Source organism: Phyllobates terribilis, unplaced genomic scaffold (genome assembly GCF_046119375.1).
Source record: "Phyllobates terribilis strain yellow unplaced genomic scaffold, ASM4611937v1 Scaffold_1__5_contigs__length_1240528914, whole genome shotgun sequence".
Lineage (NCBI taxonomy): Eukaryota > Metazoa > Chordata > Amphibia > Anura > Dendrobatidae > Phyllobates > Phyllobates terribilis.
The window spans coordinates 9,797,959-9,811,818 of record NW_027362761.1 but is presented as its reverse complement, the minus strand read 5'-3'; the positions used below and the strand labels follow the sequence as shown (position 1 = coordinate 9,811,818).

At 42.6% G+C, this 13,860-nt stretch overlaps 1 protein-coding gene across 3 annotated transcripts in view; it reads right to left on the bottom strand.

The window, feature by feature from the left end:
* Positions 1 to 13,860, bottom strand: part of LOC141167079 (scaffold attachment factor B2-like) — a 183,333-nt gene that overhangs the window by 156,651 nt on the left and 12,822 nt on the right. For all 3 annotated transcript variants that reach the window (XM_073654455.1, XM_073654621.1, XM_073654535.1), the window contains exons 2-3: positions 10,773 to 10,857; positions 6,284 to 6,345 (exon numbers count right to left, since the gene is read on the bottom strand). In XM_073654455.1, the coding sequence (XP_073510556.1) occupies positions 6,284 to 6,345; positions 10,773 to 10,857 (147 nt within the window). The remainder of the gene's footprint in view (positions 1 to 6,283; positions 6,346 to 10,772; positions 10,858 to 13,860) is intronic.

Genomic DNA, 13,860 nt, shown 5'->3' with positions numbered 1-13,860 from the left:
GTGAAAAACTATGCAAAAATGTTCAAGGAATAGACAAAAAAGATTAAAAAAAAAAAAAAAAAAAAAAAAAAAAACGCTTTGACGGTTCGAATCCACAAGGAAAAATAAGAAGCACGTGCATGAGATTAGCTATTTTATTAATTATGCTCATAATATAAAACTATTCTTTTTTTTTTTACAGTCGAAAAAAGTGTGGAAAAAATGCAGCATGTGTACAAGCCCTTACATCGTACACTAAAAATTAGAATTACAAATAATGCAGTGGACTGTATTATGAAGTATTATTCATGGTGACCACTGTCACCTGCAATGTCAATTGATGTATTAGCTTATATAAAGCAGGGACAGTCACCCAATGAGGCGTCGGATGAAAGCACAAGGAGTGTCCTCATACACTGTAGTCTGCCATGAAACAAACCTGTCTATATTATTCCATGTACAGTTACAATATGCTTTCTGGGGGAAAGTGAGGTGTGCAGGGGATGATGGAGGGGGTAGTGGGAGCCCCATTACAAACGGAGGTGGTATATCACTAGGATATGACAAGCTCTGATCAGTGAGGGTAAAGAAACAAGAAACCTCCCCCTTCCCACCTATATCCTTGGAATTGAGCGGCCAAAATAGAATTGTCCCTCAGAGGGGTAGCCATACTTTCAAGTAATTTTTTCATAATAAGCTGACCTGTGGGAATACATGAGGAATAACACTATTATAACACTATTTCTGGCCATTATATGGCTGGTATCCTGCATTTTCATTTCTGCACTCTTTTTCTATCCACTCTGAGTTGATGGGAGAATAACCGCTGTGCTCCAATATACGACACAAAACACAGATTGATCTCCGCTCTTCATCTTTTTTTCTTACCACAGAGACAAGCAGCAAATGCATACAGCAGTGATCAGTGTAGATATGAATCCAGCTCAGGAGTGAGGTAAAAGACTTGTTTGAAAGCTCAGCCGGATCTGTCTCTTTCTGTCCACTTCTTCACTGAGATCCAGTCTACTTCTCCTATCCCCGTCATAGAGTATAGCGGGCTGTTTTACATAACATCACAGTGAGGTGGCAGTCAGTATAGCGGAGCAAGAGGGACTTGAGCTAGCCAATTTATAATATACAGAGTGCATGGACAGTTCAGGAGGCAGTAAGGAGAGAAAGGGGTGTCTTATAAGTTAGGAAAGAAAGCTGCTTTCTCTGCTAAAATGTATTCTATATAGTTGCTTAATTTATGCAGCTTGCTAGAACTACAGTTCCCATTTAAACTTAGCCAGCAATTATAAAAGACAGAGCAGATGATTACATGCCCTCAATATTTTAGAGTCAAAGTTGCCTTAATAGTGTCAATTATTTATTCCCTAACCAGGTATGTGCTACATAAGTGATGCACGTATATAAATTCTAATTACACACACGGACGCACTCACACCCAATCATCGCACAAATGGATGTGCTTAATATACATTGCTCAAAAAAATAAAGGGAACATTTAAACAGAATATAACTCCAAGTAATCAAACTTCTGTGACATCAAACTGTCCACTTAGGAAGCAACACTGATTGACAATCAATTTCACATGCTGTTATGCAAATGGAATAGATAATAGATGGAAATTATTGGCAATTATCAAGACACCCTCAATAAAGGAGTGGTTCTGCAGGTGGGGACCACAGACCACATCTCAGTACCAATGCTTTCTGGCTGATGTTTTGGTCACTTTTGAATGTTTGTTGTGCTTTCACACTCGTGGTAGTACGAGACGGACTCTACAACCCACAGAAGTTGCTCAGGTAGTGCAGCTCATCCAGGATGGCACATCAATGCAAGATGTGGCAAGAAGGTTTGCTGTGTCTGTCAGCGTAGTGTCCAGAGGCTGGAGGCGCTACCAGGAGACAGGCCAGTACACCAGGAGACGTGGAGGGGGCCGTAGGAGGGCAACAACACAGCAGCAGGACCGCTACCTCCGCCTTTGTGCAAGGAGGAGCACTGCCAGAGCCCTGCAAAATGACCTCCAGCAGGCCACAAATGTGCATGTGTATGCACAAACAGTTAGAAACCGACTCCATGAGGGTGGTATGAGGGCCCGACGTCCACAGATGGGGGTTGTGCTCACAGCCCAACACCGTGCAGGACGCTTGGCATTTGCCACAGAACACCAGGATTGGCAAAGTCGCCACTGGCGCCCTGTGCTCTTCACAGATGAAAGCAGGTTCACACTGAGAACATGTGACAGACGTGACCGAGTCTGGAGATGCCGTGGAGAGCAATCTGCTGCCTGCAACATCCTTCAGCATGACCGGTTTGGCAGTGGGTCAGTAATGGTGTGGGGTGGCATTTCTTTGGAGGGCTGCACAGCTCTCCATGTGCTCGCCAGAGGTAGCCTGACTGCCATTAGGTACCGAGATGAGATCATCAGACCCCTTGTGAGAACATATGCTGATGCGATTGGCCCTGGGTTCCTCCTAATGCAGGACAATGCCAGACCTCATGTGGCTGGAGTGTGTCAGCAGTTCCTGCAAGATGAAGGCATTGAAGCTATAGACTGGCCCACCCATTCCCCAGACCTGAATCCGATTGAGCACATCTGGGACATCATGTCTCGCTCCATCCACCGTTACGTTGCACCAGACTGTCCAGGAGTTGGCGGATGCTTTAGTCCAGGTCTGGGAGGAGGTCCCACAGGAGACCATCCGCAACCTCATCAGGAGCATGCCCAGGCGTTGTAGGGAGGTCATACACACACACACACACACACACACACACACAACTACCAAGCCTCATTTTGACTTGTTTTATGGACATTACATCAAAATTGGATCAGCCTGTAGTGTGTTTTTCCACTTTAATTTTGGGGGCGACTCCAAATCCAGGCCTCCATTGGTTAATAAATTTGATTTCCATTGATGATTTTTGTGTGATTTTATTGTCATCACATTCAACTTCCTACAGAACAAAGTATTCAATGAGAATATTTCATTCAGATCTAGGATGTGTTGAGTGTTTCCTTTATTTTTTGAGCAGTGTACATTAAAACACATGCAAAAAGCACCTTCAGCACATACATGGACACTGTCATACACATGTACCCCATATTCAGTAAAAGCAGTGATCTCAACCTCAGTCTCTATAATAGGAGAGTGGCAAGCTTTCGAAACCCACCATAATTAGTAATTGCAGCAAAACATTAGAACCCCTTAAAGTGTGACGTATTCATAAAAGATATATTGTGGTTTATACTTAAGAGCGGGTTTCCTAATCTGATCTGTGTTCTCATTTCCGTTGTATGTTAGCAGCAGAACCAAAATAGAAGTCACCGATCAGTCTCACGACAGACACCAACACCACCTGATTATACTATAATGGGGTCAGTCAGGTTTCAGTCATCTTCCTGACAAAAAATGTCTAGCATTTTGGCCAGATCTGCTTTGGAGGCTGCGTCGCAGAGCCGAATTTAACTTAAAAGGGAACCGGTCACCTATAAAAATGCCAATTACCTGCAGATATAGTGGTAATGTGGAAGTAAATAGTGTTTTAACCATGTAATACTGGGTTACTTTGAAACGCCGCCAACAGAAAAAAAAAAAAAAAATTTATATGCTCCCTGTGGTGGCTCACTTCCATTCGTCAAGGTGTTGAAGACGGCGGTTCCGGTCACCGATCACTATACAGTGAGCACGCTGTTACCACTCCCCATGCATCTTGCCTAAAAGCCTGCTCTGCACAACGTTGCTGAGCAGGCCGTTAGTCAGGTAGCAGATGACTGGAAGGGGCGGCCACAGGGAGAATATGTTTTCGCCCCATAAGTATGCCCTCAGTAACACAGCAAAACATGGTTAAAACGCTAATTCCATGCAGATTACCACTGCATCTGCAGATTACTGGAGGGTTTAGAGGGGACAGCTTTCCTTTAGATGGGCACAAAAAGGTGATGTTCATTATTGGAATAGTAGCAGACATGGACATGCTGGCAACACAAAAGTTGGTGTCAGGCAATTATTTATGTGGATTTGATTTCACATTGCTTCTGTGATGTGGACACATTACATGAACTCATAAAATGCATTATTGTCACAAAAAAACGTTTAATGGTGCGAGTGGGTGAGGCAGGGGTTATATTTTATTTGTTACAGGAAAAAGAATAGATCCTCCAGCGAAAATGCGAGGATACAGATTAAGTCCTCCCAATAGCCAGGATGGAGGCTTTCTGCAGCAGTGTCTAAATGCTTACCAACACGCTCACTTTGAGCGCTGCATTAAAAGGGTATTCTTAAAGGGGTGGTCCAAAGGCAAAGTAAATTTCTTTATAAATCCCTATCAAATTGATGCCATAATCTAAACTAATTTGTAATATACTTGCATGACAAATTCCCTACAGATAAGTTCGGGTATGTCCATAAACATGCAATCGACCTCCCTTCTCCTTTTTTTCCAATTTAACAGATATCTCAACACATCTGAAAATTCAAAAAGCCAAGATTGCCATATAAACTCCTCATCCAGCCAAAAGCAGGAGGAAAGCATTGGTCTCCCAGATGTGTATACTTACTATAAAGCTATCCAGCTATCTAGATGGTTGAAGCTGGACAACTCTTCAAAACACCACAATAGTACAGATATAGAATACCTACTATTAGGTAAGGACACTTAAATTACATTTGGACCAGAGCCCAACCCTCTTCCGATTCTGGTGGGGACATGATCACTTCCACTACCCTAGCTGTTAAACTATACATAGAAAAAGCTACATCTCCTTAGCTCCCCTGGCTTTAGCCCCCATTTCCACAATCCCAATTTCTCAGATGCATACAACCTATGGTCCCATGCAGTTAATATGATTTCCAAATTTCTTTCCAACAAAATTCTTAGGATTAATTTCTTTCTGGGTAAAAAACTATGAGTCACCCACGCAACTTTTTACAACGAAACCATGCCTCTCACATTCTAACTCTTAAAACAAAATTCCCGATCATCAAACACTGGTCTCGGTTTTACCCATTTTCCAATCTCTCTTTTCCTATCCCTAAAGGGATTTCAAAACTATACGACCATTTACTCTTACAAAATGTTATAAACCAACGTTTCTCCTCTCTTGAGAAAAGGAAATAAATATTAACTTATCTAATCTTGAAGCAAAATACATTTATCTAACTCACACGTTTGTTCCAGATCCATTCTTCTGCAAGAAAATTCAAACAAAATACTGACCCGCTGGTATAGGACTCCATACACCTTGTGCACTAAGGTATGTGCACAATGAGTGATCTTTAGCTCAGATTAGCAAAGATGAGCCGGTAACATGGCGGTATCATAATGCACGGCATGCAGAGACCAGTGACATCACTTGCGTGGGGCGGCGCTGGTTTCTGCATGCCTGGTATTGTGATACCACTCAGTTGCCAATTCATCTTTGCTAATCTGAGCCGGAAACAAAGAGCACTCTCATTGTGCACAGGGACAAAGGAGGGACTAGCCCCACCTATAGTTGGGATAGTAGACAGTCTAGTTTGGAATATGTAATACAAGTAAATTAGAAAATAGTTTAGATTATAGCATTAAATAGATAAAGATTTATTAAGAAGTTTACTTTACCTTTGGACCACCCCTTCTACCACTTTCTCCAACCCCACAAAATTTTATTTTCACCTTCATGATCAAGAAAAAAAATTGTACAATTCTCTGAACACTTAGCCATTTTGGCAAGCAAAAAAGTCTTTAATCGAGAGCGGATGGCATGTCGCGTTTGGAGAGCTCCTGATGTGTCTAAACCGCGGAAACTACCGCCACATTTGACACCTTTTCGGAAACTAGACCCCTCAAGGGATGTACCTAGATGTGTGGTGAGCACCTTGAACCCACAGGTGCTTCCCAGAATTTTAACAACGTTTAACTGTGAGAATGAAAAGTATATTTTTTCCCCCCACAAAAATGTTATTTTAGCCTTACATTTTTTTCATTTTCACAAGGATAGCAGGAGAAAATGGACCACAAAAATTGTTACGCAATTACTCTTGAGTACATAGATACCCCATATGTGGTCGAAAACTACTTTTGAGGCACAGTGCAAAGCTCAGAAGGGAAGCACCATATTAGAGTTTAGATTTTGCTGGAATGGTTTGAGGGTGCCATGTCACATTGGCAAAGCCCCTAAGGCACCACAACCGCAGAAACCCTCCATAAGTGACCCCATTTTACAACCTACTCCTCTGAATGAATTAATCTACAATGCAAACTCACTGTAAGCTTTATTAAACATATATATTGTATATAGAACATTTCAGGACTTACCTGGCTTTCGCCAGAGTCATCTTCCAGGCCATTATCTTCTGCTCCTTCTTCTTGCTTTTGAACTAATTTATGAAAGAAAAAAAAAAAAAAAAAGAATTTTGTTAACGATAAATCCCAAATACATTTTTTGAGAAAATACCAGACTCTCCAAAAACACACAGCATCTATATCTGGATTGGCACCAAAAGACAGAAGCTACAACTTCTCAGTCATATGCTAATGAACTAATAAAACGCTTCAGCGCCCAATACTTTGTTTTAGCTTGTACCCTAAAAAGCTATAAATTTCACAGATTAAATGAGCAGAATAAATTGATGACCTAATCAGAAGGATAGCTCATCAATATCATAACGGTTGGACTCATAAATCTGGCACCTCCACTGATCAGCTGTTAACAAGCTCCGTGGCAGCTGGATTTAAAGAGGACTTGTCAACAGAGCAAAATGACCAGTTTTTGTTCTCATTATACACTGCTCAAAAAAATAAAGGGAACATTTAAACAACAGAATATAACTCCAAGTGAATCAAACTTCTGTGAAATCAAACTGTCCACTTAGGAAGCAACACTGATTGACAATCCATTTCACATGCTGTTGTGCAAATAGAATAGACAATAGATAGAAATTATTGGCAATTATCTAGACACCCTCAATAAAGGAGTGGTTCTGCAGGTGGGGACCACAGACCACATCTCAGTACCAATGCTTTCTGGCTGATGTTTTGGTCACTTTTGAATGTTGGTCGTGCTTTCACACTCGTGGTAGCATGAGACGGACTCTACAACCCACAGAAGTTGCTCAGGTAGTGCAGCTCATCCAGGATGGCACATCAATGCGAGCTGTGGCAAGAAGGGTAGCTGTGTGTCAGCGTAGTGTCCAGAGGCGCTACCAGGAGACAGGCCAGTACAGCAGGAGACGTGGAGGGGGCCGTAGGAGGGCAACAACCCAGCAGCAGGACAGTAGCATGAGGCGGTGTCTACAGTACAACACACAGAAGTTTCTCAGGTAGTGCAGTTCATCCAGGATGGCACATCAGTGCGAGCTGTGGCAAGAAGGGTAGCTGTGTCTGTCAGCACAGTGTCCAGAGCATGGAGCAGATACCAGGAGATGTGGAGGGAGCCATAGGAGGGCAACAACCCAGCAGCAGGACCGTTACCTCCTCCTTTGTGCAAGGAGGAACAAGAGGAGCACTGCCAGAGCCCTGCAAAATGACCTCCAGCAGGCCAAAAATGTGCATGTGTCTGCACAAAAGGTTAGAAACCGATTCCATGAGGGTGGTATGAGAGCCAGACGTCCATAGATGGGGGTTGTGCTCACAGCCCAACACCGTGCAGGATGCTTGGCATTTGCCACAGAACACCAGGATTGGCAAAGTCGCCACTGGCGCCCTGTGCTCTTCACAGATGAAAGCAGGTTCACACTGAGCACATGTGACAGACGTGACAGAGTCTGGAGATGCCGTGGAGAGCGATCTGCTGCCTGCAACATCCTTCAGCATGACTGGTTTGGCAGTGGGTCAGTAATGGTGTGGGGTGGCATTTCTTTGGAGGGCCGCACAGCCCTCAATGTGCTCGCCAGAGGTAGCCTGACTGCCATTAGGTACAGAGATGAGATCATCAGACCCCTTGTGAGACCATATGCTGGTGCGGTTGGCCCTGGGTTCCTCCTAATGCAGGACAATGCTAGACCTCATGCAGCTGGAGTGTGTCAGCAGTTCCTGCAAGATGAAGGCATTGAAGCTATGGACTGGCCCGCCCGTTCCCCAGACCTGAATCCGATTGAGCACATCTGGGACATCATGTCTCGCTCCATCCACCAACGTCACGTTGACCACAGACTGTCCAGGAGTTGGGGGATGCTTTAGTCCAGGTCTGGGAGGAGATCCCACAGGAGACCATCATCAGGAGCATGCCCAGGCGTTGTAGGGAGGTCATACAGGCACGTGGATGATACACACACTCATTTTGACTTGTTTTAAGAACATTACATCAAAGTTGGATCAGCCTGTAGTGTTTTTCCACATTAATTTTGGGGGTGACTCAAAATCCAGGCCTCCATTGGTTAATAAATTTGATTTCCATTGATGATTTTTGTGTGATTTTGTTGTCAGCACATTCAACTTTGTACAGAACAAAGTATTCAATGAGAATATTTCATTCATTGAGGACAGACAGATAGTCATCAAGCCACGACTCACAGGAGAAGGCCGGAAGCACGAGCCCAAGGATGCCGGGATGATCCAGCCACCGCCGCTCCAGGGGGATGATCAACCTGTTTTCACGGTCGCAGCCACCGCTGAACTGACGGGGCTTCTACCCCAGACCGGGACGCAGCCCCCCAGAGCGCCATCCTTCGCCGGGTGTCGATGGGAATGGCACCCCACGCAACCCACCATCATTTTCAGGGCGTTGGTGGGCTTGCCACCCCAGATGGGAGCGCAGTCCAGGGGCAGGGGCAGCCCCCCCCCAGATAGGGGCGCAGACCTGGCTGTAGCAGATGATGTTAGGGTTGCCACCCCAGATAGGGGCACAGCTCCCACTGCTATCCGATGCACAGATAGGGGTGCACCCGCATAGCTGACGCTGGCGCTGCCGATCCCAGATAGGGGTGCTGCTCAAAGCTGTCGCCATCCAGTTTCATACAAAGATCTCCCACGAGCCTGCTATAGGTTCCCTCCATCAAGGACAGGAAACCAAACTGAGGCAAGAGAGAGGGCCGCCCCTTTTAAGCCTGTAGGTTTCCAGTCCTTAGTGGGCGGATCCCCTCTCTCGTGGTGCTGTCATGGTCGACCGATAAATAATGTGACAAAAGGGACATGTCAAATCAAGTTGTGTCCACTAATTAGCATCACAGGTGTCTACAATCTTGTAATCAGTCAGTGGGCCTGTATATAGGGCTACAGATACTCACTGTGCTGTTTGGTGACATGGTGTGTACCACACAACATGGACCAGAGGAAGCAAAGGAAAGACTTGTCTCAGGAGATTAGAAAGAAAATTATAGACAAGCATGTTAAAAAGGTAAAGGTTATAAGACCATCTCCAAGCAAATTGATGTTCCTGTGACTACAGTTGCACATATTCAGAAATTTAAGATCCATGGGACTGTAGCCAACCTCACTGGAGGTCGTTACAGGAGGAAAATTGATAACAAATCAAAGAGACTGATAATACGAATGGTAACAAGAGCCCAGGATAACTTCTAAAAAGATTAAAGGTGAACTTCAAGCTCAAGGAACATCAGTATCAGATCACACCATCCGTCGTTGTTTAATCCAAAGTGGACTTCATGGGAGATGACCAAGGAGAACAACATCGTTAAAACAAAAATCATAAAAAAGCCAGACTGGAACTTGCCTAACTACATGTTGACAAGCCACAAAGCTTCTGGAGGAAGTCCTATGGACAGAAGAGACAAAAATGGAAGTTTTTGGCAAGGCACATCAGCTCTATGTTCACAGACGGAAAAATGAAGCATATCCAGAAAAGAACACTGTCCCTACTGTGAAACATGGAGGAGGCTCTGTTATGTTCTGGGTCTGCTTTGCTGCATCTGGCAGAGTGTGTCTTGAATCTGTGCAGGGTGCAATGAAATCTCAAGACTATCAAGGGATTCTAGAGAGAAATGTGCTGCCCAGTGTCAGAAAGCTTGGTCTCAGACGCAAGTCATGGGTCTTGCAACAGGATAATGACCCAAAACACACAGCTAAAAACACCCAAGAATGACTAAGAGGAAAAGGCCACCTTCAAACACGAGACAACTGGAGCAGTTTGCTCATGAGGAGTGGGCCAAAATACCTGTGGAGAGGTGCAGAAGTCTCATTGACAGTTACAGGAATCGTTTGATTGCAGTGATTGCCTCAAAATGTTGTTCAACAAAATATTAAGTTAAGAGTTCCATCATTTCTGTCCAGGCCTATTTCATGAGTTTCATTATTTTTTTTTTTAAATTTTGTGGAAGCAGGGTTGAAAAGCAATGACTGACTTTCATTTGTTCATTTTCATAGATTTTTAATTTACTACTTTTGTCAGATTCAGGTTATTTCTGTGACCATTGTGGGTTTTTCTTTCATTAAAACGAGGAGTACTAACAATTTTGACCACGTGTGTAGTTCAGTGGCGTTTTTGCAGAAGCGTCCTTTTTGATCATTTTTGCTTTCAAAACTTAAATCAGTTAAAAGACGCTACAAACGATAGAAGATGTGAACAGCAAGTTGTTTTTACATTGGAGTGTATAGCTCAGTTCTCCAGTGCCACCTAAGACGACACTGTGTGCACATACCCTTAGTCTCCCAGCCACTAGTAGGAATCTCCATTTATGTAAACTGATTAAGGAGGGAGGGGGGAGGGGGGAGAGAAAACCTTACTGGTGTACCTTGCTGATAGTATGGGCTGTATAAGTGAGCGAATGTTTTGCAGTATTAGTAAATTTATAAGACTCCTCAATAAATAGAAAAACATGATTTCAGGAACCTGTACTTTTGTACAAACCTCTTCCATTTCGCTTTGGTGTCCTTTTAGAAGTCTCCAAAGTTATAAATATTTCCTCTGGATTTCCACCTTCTTCCTCAATAGCCTATTAATGAAATAACAGAATTAATATCATCTTCTTATTAAAAATATGACAGCAGCACATTTCTTTTTGTTGGCTGTACAATGATCTTGTTCATGACACACACAAATGTAAACAACTTGCATCCAATAACAAATCTAGCAGTCTGGGTAACCCCTAATAATGTCAATGTCTGGTTACAGAACATTTACCATGAGAAATGCATATAAACTACTAACAATGAACTCAATACAAAAAAAAATGACAGAAAGAAGGCTTTGGTGAAAGTCAGATTTTATTAGAGAAGCACTCCCAATCCTATTTAAATGTGCCTGTAACGTACTGTAGTTACATTACAATACTTACCGATCACCATCTTCCCAGGTTTCTTGTGCTGTTTCGGTCCCCTTCTGGAACATGTGACCTCAAACCAGTCTAATCACAGACAACTGTTTGTCAGTGACTTCACATTTACACATCATGCAAGTCTATGGAGAATTGTTCTGAAGCTGCATAGGCTTACATTGGTTTAAGTAGTACCACTGCACACGGTGGTTCCCGTGTGAGCCAGCAAAGGAGAGGACCACTTACATGACCCAGAAGAGGACCGGAAAGGCACAAAAAAAATAAAAATAAAAAAAGGGTGTAGGGAAATAGGTAATCATTAACTTAATTTTTAGGCATAGAGCCTGATTATAGTATATTGTCAACTACTTTACTAGATGTCACACGAATGCCAGACAAGCTAATCAGTGTAACCCCACCACATTACTGACAATGTAACAGCTTCCAATGTACATCAGGGGTGCGGTTGGGGGTTATACACAGTTTAGCATCATGACCATTCCTACATCTACAGCTGAGAAAACAAGGATTCCATCAGAACTGCACCAAGCAGCCCAGTGATTCTACATCATGCTGCTCTCAGATTACATAGGAAAAACTGGCTGACAATCCTTTTAATGCACTTAAAATAGTGACATAGAAACAAGAAAAAAAAAAAATACCAGCTCACCGCCGATGACAATCAAGTCCGGGATCAGTGCTACTGCAGGCGCTTGGACGATAACTGTGTGAAGGAAACAGCACTGATCCAGTTCAATGGATGCCAAGTGACGTTAAACAGATTTCTATTGTAGATTCATTAAAAATAGTTAGAAGTTCTTGGGTAAACGGACACTAGAGATTGACAATCAGAGGGGGAACACCGGGACAAAAGCTTGCAGCTACCAGACTAGTTTCGAACGCTAGCACGTTCTTAAACTTGGAATGAATGAGTGTTCAACAGGAGGGAGGATCCCCTATTTGCTGACACCGAGTACAGTTTACCCAAGAACGTCAAAGCTGGATCATTGCCATTTCCTTCACACACTTACAATAGTATCCCACCAAAGACACCATTTGCAAGGGGTTTGTATGTTCTCCCCGTGTTAGCGTGGGTTTCCTCAGGGTTCACTGGTTTCTTCCCACACTCCATACTGATAAGGAATGTAGATTTTGAGTCCCATTGGGAACAGCCATGATAATGTATGTAAAGTGTTGTGGAATATGATGGTGCAAAATAAGCAATGCATAATACAAAATAATAGAACAACATATTTAGACGAGATTAGGTTATATTCTTTGGTTGGAGTGTTTCTTTAAAGATATTTGTTAAAGGGGCTTTACTGTTTCACAAAAACCTTGTTATTACTGCAATTTGTAGTTTTGTTTTTTTTTTTTTATTTAACTAACTATGCTTTACTCACGCTCCCCAAGTCCAATGTCAGGAGCAACAGCAGAGACTAAGTGCTGGAGCCAGGGAGAAGGAGTAAAGCACAAGTGATTAAAGAAAATAAACGGCAGCCAATGGATGAGGACAAAATCCTTTTAATAATCTAAAGTCACATTACAGCAATCTGTAAATTCAACAAGTGTACTATGCAGTGTACACACTATATGGGCAAAAGCTTTTGGACACCTATTAAAGTGAAACAAGTAGAGCACGGCCAAATGTTCAAATCACGTTTTTTTGTGTACACATGGGACCATTCGTAAAAAACAGTAAGGGGTCTCCAAAATCATTGGTCAACGAAAAGTTCAAAAAGAGGCAGTCAGAGGCTGTACGCAATGGGGAGCTGCTTGTCCTTAAAGGGGTATTCCCATCTCCAAGATCCTATCCCAATATGTAGTAATAATAATATTAGCAAGTATCTCCAATTAGAAATGTAGTATAGTATTTTTGATTCGCTATCTCTTTCCTCATGTGCACGCAACGCAGGACCTTAGGTATCCATGGTTACAACCACTAGCAACTAGCTAACTGACGTTATCAGTGGACGTAACCATGGATAACTAAAGGTCCTGCGTTGCGTGCACATGAGGTAAGAGATAGCAAATCAAAGATACTATACTACAGTGCTGTGCAAATTAATTGGGACAAAGCATTTTTTAAGCAAAATCGTAAGTTGGTTACCAGTCAGTGATTGACAGATGTTTTGTGGCTTTTTACAGCTGATGGTACAGGGAGTTTATTTCCTGTTGATGGTATGATGAATTCATTCAAATACATAGTCGTTTTAAAACGTTTTAATGTGCCATTCATGCGTAAATTTGAAGGGACATTCCAACAAGATTTGGCTCCATGCCACAATTCCAAGTGTGTGAAGAAATTCCTGGAAGAAAATAAAGTAAAAGTGCTGGACTGGCCTGGCAATTCACCAGACTTAAATCCTATAGAAAATTTGTGGAGCATTGTTAAGAGACGTCATGGCAAAATGGACTGTACAACCAAAGAACGCATGATAAACAGTGCCATACAAGTGTGGCTCCATGATGAAGAATTTACGCAAAAACTTGGTAGAATCAATGCCGAAACACATTGAAAACCTCATATCTGCTAAAGGACGACATATTTCTTACTAAAATTAGTATGCAACAGTGCATTATAACATTTTATTTTTGAATATTCAAAAATATGTGTTGGTTTGCTTTGTCCCAATTAATTTGCACTGCACATTTCTAATTGGAGATATTTGCTAAAATTAT